Here is a 17,086-nt window from a genome sequence, read left to right as displayed (position 1 = left end):
ACTCCTGGGATCCTTTGGTCCCTAAAACTCAACTGTCAGGCATGTATGAATGAAAGATTCTGTGCTATTGTCTTAGAAACTACACCAATCATAAGAGACAGATCTGACAGCTACAATTCACCAAAGCAATGCTGATCAAGTCCCTAGAGAGAAAAATCTAACCCTAAACTCACCATCAAGATTTTAATTAAAAATCAATCTGGTTCAAGTTAAAACTTTTTTAATATCTGAATTTTTGTGTAGTTGTTTTGAAGCTTTTCAAGCACTTACTGCTCAATTTCACTGGCTGAAAATAAGAATAAATACAAGAGGGAAAAACATGAAGTGTCCTGAAACAATTCTTAATTTTTAAGAATCACTGGGACAATTACTGAAAAACACTCATAGATTGTATGTCATGCTATAGTAATCAGGTCTCAATATCATGGGACTAATACTCCTCAAATAATAAAAATATAACTAATGATGCTGAAAATTTTACTCATAAAAAGCGGACAATTTTTATAATCCAAATAAAAGTTTCACTGCTACCAGAGCATTTAAATGACACCCAAATCAGAAAATGTGCTAGCCACTAGAAACATAAGAGGACACTTCCCCACTGATATTTGGCATTTGGTATCAAAGGCAGTCCTCTGTAGATCTGATATTAAAACTTGTCAAGAGCAAAACCAAATTGTAAGAGAGACAAAAAAAGAAACGGTTATTACCACGACTCTTTTGAATGGCATGTGGACTTTCTTCAAACACAAGTCCTTTTGATACAAGTGGAATATTAAAGCGAAAGTGTGAGGCGTCAAACAGGTCTAAATACATTCGAAATGAAATGTTATTAGCTTAGCACAGTTAGCCACCTGAAGTAAGTGGCTGTTGAAGAGTGATGTAACCTAAGTGATGTCAGTATTTAGATTCCACTTTGGAAGCATTCACCATCATTCCATTCCAGAATCGAGACTCTTCTAGCAACAGCTCCGAGGCAGGAGGAAAGCAAGTTCCATGGGGAGACCAGGTCAGCATTAAGACTCAATCTTAAAAAAGGAAAATAAATGAACTCTACGACATATATCCGCACATAACTTTGAAGGACAGTGACTATGAAAAATCCATTCTGTTCTCTTTTCCCTCCCCCATCTCACCATTTCAAAAATAATTTGCCTTCAAAAGCATGTCAGTAAATCTGCAAGCTTTAAAATAATAGCAACCATGTGCCCCATGTGTTTGCCAGATTCGTTTTTTATGATGTATAGTCCTCTGCATTAAAATCAACGCATTTTTGATAAAGAAAGTAATGAAAAGAAATCAAAAGAATCCATTCCAAAAACTTCACACCTCTCAACCCCAACACAGGACTGAATTCATTAAACTTGGTCACTTAATGAAATTGGAGTTGTGAGCTCCAGTTAGACGCACCTGTAAATGGTAAAAAAAGGTGTCCGAAGTTTCAGTTGATTGAGAGTACAAAATGTTTTCAAGCCTGATAGTTTTAAGCTAAACACCAAAAATTACAGACTACACACTTTTAAGTTCTGTCCTTCATATTTTTAAAAAAAGAGTTTTATAAAGATTTCAAAAGAGAATGTTTCTGACATCCATACATTTCTAGAACTGCAAGTGAAACGACATTAAGACCAGAAAATAAGAACCCTACTTTAGAGCATATGAAATCTATATAACTGGTTCTACTTATCAGAACACCCTTGAGGCTACAGAAATACAGAATTGTTTAATCTCCAGGTAACCCCACACCCTCCTGTAAGGAGAAATACATCTTACATTTCAATATCTGCCCTCTTGTTTTTATTCTAAACGGGTTTTTGTTTTGTTTTGTTTTGGGGGGTTTTTTTTGCGGTACACGGGCCTCTCACTGTTGTGGCCTCTCCCGTTGCGGAGCACAGGCTCCAGACGCGCAGGCTCAGCAGCCATGGCTCACGGGCCCAGCCGCTCCGCAGCATGTGGGATCTTCCCGGACCGGGGCACGAACCCGCGTCCCCTGCATCGGCAGGCGGACTCTCAACCACTGTGCCACCAGGGAAGCCCTCTAAACGGGTTTTTCAAGGACAGAAAGCTTAAAGTTTCCCATTCAGTTTTGGTCTCTAAAAATAACTTCCAATTTTCCCTGTGCAACCAATGGGTTATTACAAAATAAAAAGTACTAAAAATGAAAGCTTAATAAGCTTCAAAACAAAAAAATAACACTAGAGTGTGGCAGGGAAGGTAAAAAAAGAAAGTCTGAACTAAGGTCCCTAAGAATGAGTCCTCTACTCAGGGTTCCACAGAAAAGCCAACTCATGCCAAAACAATGCACACTCCACGAACAAACACACACTATGAAAATGATGAACTAATGAATGGTATTAAGAAACAGAAAGGAAAATCTGGGAGGAATGAAGGTGTGTGTTACTATCTTTTAAAAATCAAGAACTGGTCTAACATCTAGGTAATGTATTTGTATAAATTCTTATTTTTAAACTCACCTGATTCATTTTCAATTCCTGTTGTGTTCTGAAAAGATACACACAACAAAGAAACTTCTTTGATTACATGAGCCCTAAAAAGAAAAACAGACAATTGTGATATGTACCTGCCTACAAATTGACAGTGATTTAAAACTACACACAGAACTGCAGAGTTTGCTCAAAGGGCTATTCATAAAGCAACTCCGTGCCAGATCAACTTCAATATATGCTGAGAACTTACTTTGCAGATTTATTATCTACAATAAAATAGATGTCTTACTATTCTTTACTGAGGCTTCACTGTACTCTACAATTGAAAGCAGACTCATTAGAATGACATCAAATTTTTGCTTTGCAACGGAATCATCCCTAAGAAGAAATAAATTAGCTTTGTTAACAGAAACACAAAGCAGTGCTGAGTAACTTATTATGCAATGTAAATGTTCTTCTTTTACTTATATCAATACTGTGTTGAATACAAACACAGTTAGAAAAACACAATAACGTATAGTTATTGTGTTTTTCAAGTTCCTGAAGTAGAAAGGTGGATTTACTAACATTTCCATGGAGAGTTCTCTTTGAGGAAAAGAATGAAAACTTTGAAGTAAAATGCAAATGTTTTAATAAAAGCTGTTTGGAAAGACCTACACTTATTCCTTTAAAATTTTTCTTCAATTTATTCAGAGTATAGTAACAAGACGACAAAATCATTTCTTGGAAATGCAAATGACATACCTGTCTCTAGATAACAACCTATGAAGATGGTCCTTTCTGCAACGTTCTCTCTTAGAAGTCATTTGATGTCATTCATAATATATGAAAATCATGAGAGTAGCACTTCCACTGTAATATTTTTGTTTTCAGCATGTATACATACACATCATTAAGCATAATTCTATTTCTTCACGAATTTACCTATATTTATGTTTTCTTCCTAGACCCACAAGACTCTGCTCACATTGTAACTTCATGTTCTAACTGCTAATAAACCAAAGAAAGTGTAATTCAGGGACATTATTCGCCCGAGAATATACCTGCCACTGGGCAGATAGCCTGCCCACTATCCTAAAGAATAGTGCTTTGACATTTCACCCCATTTCATTAATATGGATCGTTTGGGGTTTTTTTTTTTCTTGAGCTCTTTAACCACACTCACCTGGATCACCTTTAACAAAGGAACTATATTTAAGCTAGGGCCTGGTCACCTGAACTAGTTTTTATTCATAACCGGCACAGGGAATGTATTTGATAACTTGGAATTTGTTAGAGAGCTCAGTGCTATACAAATATAAACTTTTATGAAGTAAATACTCAGTGAATACAATTTCAGAAAACTGGTGGTTAACCCATGAAGTCCATTCCTTTAAATTTTAACATTACGCATCTTTCTCACGTATTTTTAACATGTCCTTCCTTAGTATATACATCCTTTATTGAATATAATCCATCCTTTTCTATGAGACTTGAAATCATCATAAAGTTTAAAACGTGTATTTGTCAAACAGTGATGAGATTAGTGGCCCCTGAGGCGTGCACGCCCGACCCCCTCTACCAAATGCCTACTGACAGCCGTACAGTTCCACCAGGAGGATCTTGCGTGACACCTTAGGGCTCCAGAAGTGAACGAAATGGCAGGGGTTTCATCTGCCCTCTCACTAAACTTTCAGAGGTGGATTTACTAATGATGGCCACGAAGAGTTCGCTTTGAGAAAAAACCTGCAGTAAAATGCAAATGTTTTAATGAAAAAGATCTTTGGAAAGATGCTTTATCATTTCCCTTGGTTTGCCTTTTCCTTCTCACAAGAATCATCAGTATCATTTATGAAGCTTCTTCTAAGACCAGCAGGCACTGCGCTACCATCAAATAAATCAGCTCTGTTAATTTTCACAAGGTTAGTCTCTCAACTAACGACACAAACTCAAGGAAGTTAAGATAACTCCGCCACAGTATCAGAATGTTGGTTTCTGCTATGGTTTCTTAACCATGTTTCACCAGCTTTTTACTCTTGCCTCACCTTGCACCTACTATGTGCCAAGCTCTGCTTTTGAACAGTGAGCACACGGATCCCTGCCCTCTCAGGAAGGAGACCACAGTAAACAAATAAGCAAGTAAAATGTGCAGTGAGTCAGACAATGAAAGTGCTTCAGAGAAAAACAGAGGCACATGGAGACGAAGGACAGGGAGACAGGGATTTTAAACTGTCTCTATCTCACTGCCTGTGAATCCATCAGTATGGTCAGAGAAGGCCTCACTGAGAAGGGACATCTGCTAAAAGCTGGAAGGAGAAGAGCTGAGAGTCAGGAAGGGATGGGGGAGGAGCATCGTAAGGGAGTAAGACTGTACACAGTGGAGGAGAGGCCTAGTGCAGGAGGTGATGGTACAGAGTGGAGAGGGGTACAGGGGAGGCAGATTTAAGACAGGCTTCGCAAGGTAAGCGCTGTTCACCAGAATGGCTATAGCTTTTCCAACCAGAGATGGAAAGCCACTGGGAGGCTTAAGGTGGCAGAAGTGACCTAGTGTGACTTAGATTTAAAAAGAGACCGTAAGGAGGTAGGGTGACCTCTTAGGAGGCTAATGCCCCAATATAGGCAAGAGATGATAGTGCCTTGGCCCAGGTAGCAGAAGAGATATGAGAAGTCATTGGATCCTGGATCTATTTTTAAAATAGAGTCCTCAGGATTTGCTGCCAGATTCGATACTATGTATGAAACAAAGAGAGGAAGTGAAGGATGACACCAGGGTTTTTATCCTAAGGACATGGAAGAATGGAGCTGCCATTTTCTGAGATGCTGCCTCCTTCTTTCCATCTGCTTGTCATCTGTTTTCCCTCTTTATTTAAAACATCTTCCCTTCCTTTTCCTCCCGTTTTGTAGTTGCTGGCTCACAGGCACAAACCAAACCACTTAGATACTGTGACATCTAAAACTGAATAACTAAAATATGAAAGTACTGGAAACATCTTAGTCTTCCATTTATCTCAATGAATCTTTTTCTTAGTAAAAAAGTTACAATACAATTCAGATATTAATAATCTTCTCTCTGACTTTCTACACTGTCTGTTCCTTCTCGGTCCAAATAGGAATGCACCTATCATTTCTTTCCAGAGACTAGAGGATCGTAACACCTTTGTTTAAGGGTTCACAATTACCCTGTATGCTTAGATCCTCCCATCACTTCTAATCCTAATTGCTAAAAACCACACCCTCATTTTTTTTCTTTCTCCCTCTTTTTTTTTTTTTACATTTTTATTTATTTATTTATTTATTATTATTATTTTTGCGGTATGCGGGCCTCTCACTGACACGGCCTCTCCCGTTGCGGATCACAGGCTCCTGACGCGCGGCCATGGCTCACGGGCCCGGCCGCTCCGCGGGATGTGGGATCTTCCTGGACCGGGGCACGAACCCGTGTCCTCTGCATCGGCAGATGGACTCTCAATCACTGTGCCACCAGAGAAGACCCTCTTTCTCCCTCTTGACTCACAACACTGTCATATTATATATCTAAAATATTTTACAATAATCAAAAACATTGCAAATCTGACACTGACTTCTCAAATGATATTTTAAATTAGATTTATTAAACTATACTAAAAACAAGGGACGTTACAAGAAAAGAACTGAGATTTTAGCAGTCTCTCTCAACAGAGGACCACTGCATTTTGAGCTGGAGAACTCTTGTGCAGGACTGTCCCTTCCATTAAGGCCACGCAGCACTGCCCTGCGTAATCAATGCCAGCAGTCCCTCCGAGCATTCTGACAACCAAAAATACCTACACACGTCCCCAGATACCCTCCCAGTGGAGAACTTCTGAACTGTAGTAATCACGTCCTAGCTACAATATGATAATATATTTTAGAGCAACTATAGATTCTAAACATTGTCATTGGAATAACTTCCTTAAGATTCCTCCAGGATTGCAAAACCCCTGTGGAAGTGCCTGGCAATTCTACGTACCTTTCACATTCAGTGTTGACTTCAATAGCATTGATTTATATACCCCCTTATCTAACTCAGATATCTCAAGGTCTAAGTTTTATCAAATGTGAGAACTTGAAGTATCAATCCTATCAGTGTAGAAGCAAAGAGAAATCACCGAAACTTAATAATTCCATCAAACCTTAAAAAATGCTTAATAATTAAGTGTCTTCAGTTTTCCAATGGTAAATAATGAAAATCTTAAAATCCCCAGGACTTCTCTGACCCTGGATTCTGTCTTAGTTTCTTTTTTGGATTTCTATGCCTGACCAAATCTTCTTTAGTATGTCTACATTTCCCTTCTATTCTACCTGTTGACGCTTTTCAGATAAAGTATATTAGACAGATATACAGATTTAGAGCATGTGAATTTCTATCACCAACTATACTAACAGCATACACTCCTACAAAACTAAGAGCTTAACCTTGATTTTACAGATCCAAGGTTTTAATAATATACACGTACTTAACTTTTCAAGATACTGCTTTCAAATTCTAGGGCAAATCTTCGTTACAAATATTTAGCTTAATAATACCATAAAGATGATTTGATTATACATGATCAGTATGAATACAGCAACAATAAAATAATTAGGGTCTTTATTCAAATGCCAGTCCCTTAGAAAGTCAAGACAACCTCAGCAACTGTTAAGCTGCTGTCATCTGACATGGAGGCCAGAGACTAGAAAATCTAGAAATATGCAGGAAACCCCATAGAAATATGCAGTCCCAGGGTCAGACCGGCTCTGCAGCCCCAGCCATACCTCTATCACGCATCCTCTGAGATAAGGCAGATTAAAAAAAAAAGATAGACAACAAACTAACATTAATGCAATACGTCTAACACGTCCATCTGTCGTACCTGTCCTTTGTAGACTTGTGAAACCTACAAAACTATATGAAAAGCCTTTAAAGAAAAAGCAATAGCAGATTCTTTAAGATTAGTTTAAGTCTGGGAGGAAAGGGAAAGAATGAGGAAAATAATCATTTGATTCGCATATTCACCTATAAGTTACTGATCATTACTTTACAATTATTCTTTTGAATCAGTTTAAATCTTTTGGGCTATTTGGAAAATAATCAAATTTGCGACATTCACTTAGGGGTCACTAATATTATAATTATTCTCTTAGATTACAAAAAAATCCCACATTGTAACATCAAGACTCAGAAGAAACTAACTTTTAAGATTCAGGAAGCAACACACAGCTTATGGACAAAGAGTAAAACAGAAATAAGAGAACTAGCATGACTGTATCAAAATGTTTAAAATCATAAATACACTGGAAAATGGACTAGATGCCAAAAAAAAAAGTTTTAAAAATATCACTTTGTAAAAGGAGTCTTGGAAAGTTTATGACCTACATAAAAAAAGTTATTCTAAAACTCATCACTACATACAGTGGAGCTCTCATGGTAAATGAATAGCATTGTAGCAAGCACAGAGGTGACTGAGCTTTCTACGGAGGGGATTTACAGTGCTTAACACTCAGCTTTCTCAACCAAAAGATTCTTGTAATCCAGAAACTTCTAGAAAAATAATCAAAATATCTAAATTATGCCAACTTCTCAAATGCAGTTTTTATCAACAAACACAGCTGATGTACTCACTATAAAAAGCTACCATTCGTAATTCCTACCAGAAGAACGGAATCACCAAGTTACAATCTATAAACTCTAGCTATCAATATGAAAACTTTTAGCATCTATTCGTTGGATTAAGCAAAAGCACATAATTCATAAATATTGAACCTGCCTAGCAATTTGCTAAATGAAAAATCATTCATTTTCCTTTTCTGAAATAATATATAAATTTCACAAGAATAATCATGCAGAACATCCGGTTTCACACTTAAGAATATATACCCCCAACCTTCCTTGTAAAAAGCAGACGATATCACCAAATTAAATACGCTAAGGTGGAAAACATCACAACTGGTACGTTTATCATTCTCAGCATAAGGAGTCTGTGTGTTGGTGTGTGTGTGTGTGTGCGTGTAAAGAGACTGAGAATACAGCAAGGATTTGGTAATTCTTTGGTAAATCAGAGAATACGAACTCTTACTGCTTTAAACTGCTCACGTTTCTTACCCTCTAGAATGATTTCCACCCAAGGCAAAAGGCAATGGTATAACAAACCATATGACACAGAGGAATTTCCCCACCTAAAGTGTATATTAAGAGATACAAAGAGAACAGAACGCTCACAAATAAACCAGTGATTTCTCCCATTTCAATAAACTGGTTTCCTCAATGGGCCCAGAATACCACAGGCAAATATCCCTGAGCCTGATTCCCCAAATTCATAGAGCAGTGTCCTGACACCAACCTAAATAAGGAAGCAGAGATTAGAGAATTTACTCCAGGTGAGATAATTCGATATTTACAACAGTTTCCGCAGAACTGAGGGGAAAACCAGAAGGTCCGCTGTTTTGAATGGCTTCAGAGCCACAGAGCTCCGGTGAGACAACGAGGTTGATTAGAGTTTTTGTTTGAAACATCTAAGTTAAACAACACCACAGTAGAATGTTAAATAAGAGACCAGCAGATAAACTAGGAGAGTACTACAAATACAAAGTTAGATTACGGCACTTTAGGGTTCTTTTCTTCCCTTAGAATATCTCTCCACTTGAAAAAAAAAAAATTAAAAGGAAAATTTTCAAAAAACACTGCTCCAAGCATCCACTAATAAAGAGCTAGTTTAGCAATAAATGTATAGCAATTGCTGATTATTCATCATTTACCTGCTGCTGTTATAGATGGCTACTATTATACGCTCTCCCTATTCTTTTGACTAAATGTGTACATCTGTGTCATTATATTATGCTGAACGTTTAATTTATTACATCAAAAATTTCAGGGTTTGTTTAGGGTTTCTAAAATAATTCTACAAATGCTTTCCATTTCTCCATCTTTCCAGCGAGTCCCCGCTGTCTGATGAGAACTGTGCACAGATTCAAGATCATTATTACAACTCCCATCTCTCCCCAGAAAAGGACAGCTGAACCAACTGCTGACTGTATATTCTACAAAACAGCATTAAACTCAAAGAAGTTCCTATGAAATGATACTTCTCTAACATTTCCCCTATGTTAGATGTGTAAAAACTTCCAATTATTATAAAAGGAAAATTAAGTCGATTCTTTCCTAACACTCAAATGCCAAGCTTCCAAATCAAACACAAATTTTCTAAAAGCAAAAGATGCCCCGTGACAGTTCACTTCACAATTCCCAAAATAAAATGAGTTCTCAACTGAGCCCTTTGAGTTATTGTTCTTCCACTGGAGCTGCCAATGCAGATGTTACTTATGTGATTAAACATGTAAAATTGAGAGATTTTCAAGAACGCCCAAAATACTTCTGAATCTCCTTTAAAAGGGAAGAAGGCGTCAGTAACGTGAGGCTCTCGTCCCGGCTCTCAAGTATGCACTTTCTCACTTTCTGAGCATTAATAAGGTCACCTTACACGTGGCTGCTCGGAGCTTTTTTGGTTTTTCCTACACAATAAAATACATAGGAAAACTCAGCCTCCACAAACTACACATAAATGACAAGGAGGCTTCTGAAATTCATAAGCGAATAACAGGGCAAAATCACAAGTTACACCACATAAAGTGACAACTGAAACTAGATTTCACTAAGATGGCGGGCTCACAATCACCACGAGATCCTAGAGGTCTTCTCCCAAGAGTTTATTATTATTCTGGTAGGGAGTGACTCTTCTACTTTAAATAAAACTGAGGTTTGGAGCCTATCCTCTAAATATGTAACTATTTCTGTTCTCAAGAGCATTTTATAATAACAGCAACACCTACTGTTTGCAGAGTAATGTCTGTGTACTGCTCTACAGTTTAAGAAGCTCTGTACACACATGGATTTTTATTGTTTAAAGGGAAGTATGTTTCCTCAAAATAAATTATTTGTGATTCTTGTTTCAAGGTAAAGAGGAATGCCCGCCCCCCATGTATGATACAGAGGATGAAAGACAACCCCTTGGTACCATCGGCTATAGTAAGCCAGCCAGTGCCACTCAAGTGAGGGTCTGTGCAGAGCAGTGATAGGCTAGATGGGATAGTTCTAGGGGCGTTTAAGTTCCAGGTTAAAAGTAAACTTGGCCTGTGTGTAACGTTCGTTCCCCAGGTAGTGAGGGAGGAGTTATTGTCCACCCAGCCTCCCTCCTGACCCACTCCACAGGCCCTGAGGGTCTTCAGAGAAAGACGGAAGAGGGATTACTTAAAAGCAGAGCCGCCGGTGAACGTATGCAGGCAGGAGGCCAGGGAAAGAGCCTGCTTTCAGGACTGCCCATCAGCAAGGCAGCTTCGGCCACCTGGGGTGGGCAACTTGCCCCAGAGGAGTTTCCGACGGAGAACTGCCACAAACAAAGCAATGCCTAACAGTTTAGGAAGGTTAAATTGACAGGAAAGAGTGAGGAGGCAGGAGAGGAAAGGGCAGCCAGAAAGACTGGGGCCAGGCAAGCCGGTTAAGAATCTGGATGATAAGCGATAAAGGTTTGAAACACAGATGACAGCTGAAAAGAAACAAAAAATATGACTAGCACTGCAGAGGAAGAATGAACAGAATGTGTTTTCTAACTGAACAGGAGGTAAAAAGAGATGGTGAAGATGAGTTCAAAATCTGGAATGTGACTGACAAGAAGAATGTGTACATTTTAAAGACAGGGCAGCCAGGAGTAGGGATGGCATTTAAGTGGAAGGTGGTGAGTTCCATGTTAGAGGCTCTGAGGAGAGGCCAGACATTCAGGGGAAGCTGCTTCCATCAAACGGGAAAAAAAGGTCCCACCACAGACTGCCTTCAAGGTGGGGGGACAGAGATTTAAAAGTCTTCAGCCACAAGGGGGTGCCTAGGGACAGAGGAAACTGCCAAGAGAAAAATTATCCAGAGAGAAGAGTAGAAGGTGAAGGACTGGCCTTTGTGCAAAAGGCGTGGAAAAAACTAGGAGAAAAAGTCGCCCCCTCCACCATGTTCAGTAGGGGGAGGATGGGACAGGCCAAAAACCTTTAGGACTGAGAGATAACTTGGAAGTGTTTCTCTTGAAAATAACTGCCGCGTTATCCCTCAATACCTATTACATTAAACAGGTGTCTAAGAAAAACGCTATTAATGTTTCTGAAAAACCTAAAGTATCTCAAATTGCTCACATATTCACCTATTCTTCTTAAAACATCCCAGGAAAAGACAGAAGTAATCACTGTCCACACTTTTCAAACAGGAAGAAGAGAGAGAAGATAACTGTCCTACCCCTACCACGGCCAGAAATAACGAAGTCCCTGCGCTTGATCTGTGAGATAGTTTATTCTGTATATCGAGGTAGCGCTCAAATAAATTACCAGGGAATTGCACTGATACAATATTTATCACCAGAACAAGTGACCTGACCTGCTCAACAACCTCTAACAGAGGTAACAGAGCTTCACAATGAAGAATCTAAATTTATCCCAAGAGTCCTTCTTTTTAAAATTCCTACTTTCAGATGTACTTCAAAATTAGGCCTCTCAGAATTACGGCAAAGTCCCTAAAATAAGACTCACGGAATGGGAAACATTTAGAATCTCATTTTTATACTGATACTCCAATTTATGCCTAACTTACACTGCCTTAGTAAGGTCTTATGAAATGTGCAGAATTCATACTGATATATAAGGTTTGGTGAATCTCACAATTCTCTTCAAATATTGATGGCATCATTTAAATTATTTCAAAATGCCACAGAATTTTCCCACCAGAGTTTAATGAAGTCTTAGTGGAACTACTTATGTGCACATGTAAAATCTGTAAGTTTCGCCAATTTCCAGACAGGCTGCCCACCGTAATCAAACTAACAGTTGCACTTAGCTTTCCATATTTCAGGCAAACTGTGCCAAGAAGTAATTTAGCTCTTCCAAAGCAAAGCCTATCATATGATTTATTGCAAGAGCTACAAAATACGTTTTTCACCAAAATGGCTGGCCAATATATAAGTATTCAGTGAAACCTCCTTTACTGCAGGCTCCAAATGACTAATAAATGAAAACAGAGTAGATGACGTGAACCAAGACCCTAAGAATAAGGATTATATAGTACTGAGAAAAATATTGTAAGTATAATTCACTCCAAATGAACCAGATTTATTACATACAATAACTCTAATACATGCTTCAGGGAAGTCAGGGTGGGGGATGAAAGGCATTCTCTTTAAGAAAGAATATCTAAATGACACATGCATTCATCCCAGTGCATGAATGTGATTCTGTACATTCAGATACCCTGTAATTCAGAAAACCAGCCCATTACCAAATGTGGTCCAAGAGCACGTCTCTTCTTTTCCGCTTTATTTATCTGTTAAGTGCTAAATTACTCATTATTATTATTATTACTATTACTACTGATTAAAGATTACTTATTCCTCGATAAAATTTCAATCTATACTGTTCTTTTAAATAATTCAAATAAAGATTTGACAACTTATACTTTTTTTCCCCAGGGGAAGTTGCATGTTTGCCATAAAAATCAATAACCTATCTCTAAATTATAAAGTAATAGTTAGTAAGCACTTCAACAGTAAACTTTATTTCTTCAGGACAAATTTATCACTTTCAGTGCATAACCCTGAACCGGTGGTTTAAAAAAAAAAAAAGATTTTAGAAAAACTAGACTTTTATCATCAGTTTTTAAGGGGTTGCTTCACTAAGTCTCATTTTCTAGGAAAGACCATTGTTTCCGTGTTATTCAGTATAACAGACCACAAGCTTAAATTATTCACCAGGTATCAACTCTATGCAAATTTATTTAAAATTCCTAATAATTTAACCTACACACTGGGAACGCTGATCCTATGTCATGAAAACTCCTCCGTAGTTTCCAGGTTACCTCACATTGCTTTACCTCTTGCCATGAAAGGGACGCCAAAGCAAAATTTCTGAAAGTGACCATTCAACAAAGTCATAAAACCAAACTCAGGAAAGAACTTCCACAGTAGGTCCATTCCCTGGCTTCAGTGGGGACCTGAGGTTAACCATGCGTTGAATAGTATATTCTTCCAGTTCTGTGACTACAGTGATTCCATAAACCGCTTCAATGATTCAACCACCCAGTCTGATGGACTTTCCTTTAATGCAGTGGCTGCGAACTGGGGCGATTTTGCCCCCACAAGGGACGGACATCTGGTAATGCCTGGAGACTCTGTCGACTGTCACACCTGGCGGAGGTGCCACTGGCATCTGGGGCGTAGAGGTTAGGGGTGCTGCCAAACATCCTACAAGGTACAGGTCAGCCCACACAAATTACCCAACCCCAAAGTCAACCATGTTGAGGCCAAGAAACCCTGCTTTAGTGGAACCTAAGTACTGCCTTCAGATGATCTTATCGGCTCTAACTATAAACAACTAACTTCAAAAGTAAAGAGCCAGAACAGGACCCCAGACCTCTCACCAAGTGCCGGGAGGAGTGACAGCATAACTGAGGAGCTCCAGGCAAACGGCACAGCCCTGGACACACGTCAGCAGTATCAGTAGTAGTCTCTGTCGGGTAACATCCCCATCATTTGGAAACTCCCTGGATCTACACGTTGCCACGCAAGCTTGACAATTTTCCCCCACTGTCCACCTACTCCCTTTTCAGTCCCCACTGTGGAGTTTTCTAGTGCAGCCCACAGGCTTTTTTTCTTCTGCATGGGGATTAAAAATAGCATGAAAATCAAGTCAGAAGACATGAAACTAGTAAATAACCTAAGGTGCTTTCCATCCCAGAAAGTCTATGATTTAACAGGACTTAAAAGGTTTGTAAATCAGATCTGGAACTTGAAAAGAGATGGGCAGCTTAAAGAAACAGCCCCATGAATAAATAAACATCTAACGTAAAATAATCATCAAAAGAATATTCGTGCAGATATATGTATGTAACTGCACAGACCCGGCTGAAGGAGGAGAATAAAAGGGAGCTGAGGGCTTCTCTGGTGGCGCAGTGGTTGAGAGTCCACCTGCCGATGCAGGGGACACGGGTTCGTGCCCCGGTCCAGGAAGATCCCACATGCCGCAGAGCAGCTGGGCCCGTGAGCCATGGCCACTGAGCCTGCGTGTCCAGAGCCTGTGCTCCGCAACGGGAGAGGCCACAACAGAGAGAGGCCCACGTACCGCAAAAAAAAAAAAGGGAGCTGAAATGGAGTGCTATTTCTTAAAACTGCATTGGCAGGAAGAATGAGTGTTTAGAGGCTAAAAAACAGAATTTACATTCTCACGTATCTTAAAAGATGACAGAACTTTAAAATTCACAATAGAAAAACCTTTTAAACAAATCTTAACGAAAAGAAAATCTCAGGCTATAGAAACCTTACTGATCAATACGGAATTGATAAATAAATTATGGCCAGTGCATATATGACATAGCCATTAAAAATCATATTGAATAAGATTTAGTGGCTTGGATATATGCTCACAATATCGTAAGGGAAGACAAACAGTATATATGATATCAATACTGTAGCAAATGTAAATACATAGAAGTGAATAAATATATACAAGGAAAGAAATACTCTTGCACACCAAGAGAGACAGGGAGGAGAATGAGGTCTGCCAAAATGTTCACAGTGGTTATCTGAGGAGTGGGAAGGGAATGGCTGATTTCTATTCCTTCTTTGTGCTTTTCTCCATTCTCAAATTGTCCTACAGTGAGAATCTTTTGTTACGTTTTGTACTTACAAAACGAATATCAATACATTATTACAAATTTATACCAAATTGTTTCAGGAACTGGCCACAAAATGAGAAAAAACAAATGTGAATATGCCAACTTTTCAATGAAAGAAACCACCTTCAGAATCAACAAAAGCGAACCTCTATTGAGTGTTATGACTACGTGCCTGGCACTTTTCTAACCACTACAAATGTATTAACTTATTTAAACCAAACCAAAAAAGATGTGTAAAAAGAGCCCTGGAACACCAGAACCTGTGAACAAATGTTAGTCCTGCTATGAATTTCCATCTCAGTTTCCATCGCTTGAAATGAGGGAGTTGGACGATCTTTAAAGGTCCTCTCAAGCCTACACTGAGATTCTACATGTAAAAGAATGTGGGCAAATGAGTGTAAGTTAGCTTCTGGAGAATGAAGGGGCAGCTGCATGCCGTCTCAAAAGCAAGACCCTACTAAAAAGGAACATACGATATGTCTCTCAGTTCCTCCTCCTTAATATTTGTACAGCACATTTCATAACATGTTAAAAAAAAAAAATCAACCAACGTTTAAAGGCCTACATTTCCCCAATACTTGCACACAACTGATCAAACGGAGATGAAGTCTGGCATCTTAAGAGAATCACTGAAAGGTTCCATTTGTTAAACACTGTGGTTGCTTTTCTGTAGTAAACAAAAACTTTAAGTAACACTTTAATCGCCTTCTGGGTAGGACCATTTTAGAGTCTGATTAGAGGGATTTAAAGACTTAACTGGGATTCACCAAAGGGCGTTCCACCTCTGAAATAGAACCAAAACCCCAAAGCAACGCTGAACGGAAGATGAGGGGCCAGCATGCGTGTCCTCTCTGGGGAAATCACAGCTGCGTAGTTGAGGGAACGTGGGCTTCCCAGGTCGATGTGGGGTTATTCCCGGTTCAGTGGTCCACGTGTGGGTCGGGAGCAACCACGGAGGTGTGGGAAAGACGCTGACCTGTTTGGTCTACTTCGTGTCTCACTTGCCACCATGAAAAAACAGGTTCGTGGGTATCTTTGGTAACAAAATGAGTAAGAGAGAACTGCACGTCTGTTAAAAACAAAAACACCGGTGGGTCTATGATGGGATTACCGAGGGAGAACACTCCCAGGCTTAAACCACACTTTGTGGATTGAGGAAACACAAAGACGCGAGACACAAAAATTCAGAACGCAAGTGTGAGAGACACGTTCGGCTGCAACACAAAAAAGAGAAGCAAGACGACTTGAAATTGGAACGGCCCTGGGACCCGCGGGCGCCCGGGGTCCCGCTGGGGTCGCAGCCGCCCGCCCGGCGCCGCCGCCCCGCAGCCCACACGCGTCCTCCCCGCGGGGCGCGCGGCAAACCAACAGCGACAAAGCGGACCCTACTACTTCCCGGCGCCGGGCCCCAAGGCCGGGCCGAGGTGCTCGTCGCGGGACGAACTGACCCCGGACCGCCACCGGGCTGCCGGCGGGCCGCGCCTCGTTCCGAGGCTCCCGCGGGCGCAGGACACAGGAACCTCGGAAGGGGCGCGCCCGCCGGCCCGCCCGGCCCTGCACGCCCGGGTCCCCGGCGTGTCGCCCCTGCCGCCCCGCTCCTCGCGGGCAGGAACGAGAGTCCCGGCGCCGAGCCCGCCGCCGTCCCGGAAGCCACCCGCCCCGGCCGCCTCTTACCTGCGCCCGCCGCGCCCCGCGCCTCAGAGCGCCGAGTGCCGCCGCCCGAGCCGCCGCCGCCCCTCCGCCGGCCCAGGAGCCCGCGGCCGCGCCTCCGCCATCTTGGCTCCGGTCGGAAGTGACGTCGGTTGGCGCCGGCCGCACGGCCTCCGGGACCCGCGCTGCCCGCGCGGTAGCCTAGGGCCGCGACCCCCGGCTGAGCAGACCCCGACGCGCCGCTGCCGGAGGGCCCAGACCCGGGCTGCACACACCCCGAGGGCCCGGACCCGGGCCGCCCTGGTTCAGAGGCGTGTTC

General features: G+C 40.8%; 1 protein-coding gene across 2 annotated transcripts in view; it reads right to left on the bottom strand.

The window, feature by feature from the left end:
• PRDM2 (PR/SET domain 2) overlaps nucleotides 1-16,879 on the bottom strand; it is a 117,941-nt gene extending 101,062 nt beyond the window's left edge. Inside the window, exons 1-2 of one of the 2 annotated variants that reach the window (XM_067721035.1) lie at nucleotides 16,792-16,866; nucleotides 2,475-2,548 (exon numbers count right to left, since the gene is read on the bottom strand). In XM_067721035.1, coding sequence (XP_067577136.1) covers nucleotides 2,475-2,483 — 9 coding nt within the window. In that variant the 5' untranslated portion in view covers nucleotides 2,484-2,548; nucleotides 16,792-16,866. Of the gene's footprint in view, nucleotides 1-2,474; nucleotides 2,549-16,791 lie in introns of both variants that reach the window. The other variant, XM_067721070.1, reaches the window with a different exon arrangement.
• Between the last annotated feature and the right edge of the window lie 207 nt (nucleotides 16,880-17,086).

The sequence above is a fragment of the Pseudorca crassidens genome, chromosome 2 (genome assembly GCF_039906515.1).
Source record: "Pseudorca crassidens isolate mPseCra1 chromosome 2, mPseCra1.hap1, whole genome shotgun sequence".
Lineage (NCBI taxonomy): Eukaryota > Metazoa > Chordata > Mammalia > Artiodactyla > Delphinidae > Pseudorca > Pseudorca crassidens.
Note: the sequence above shows the minus strand (reverse complement) of the source record. Positions and strands in the feature narration are given on the sequence as shown.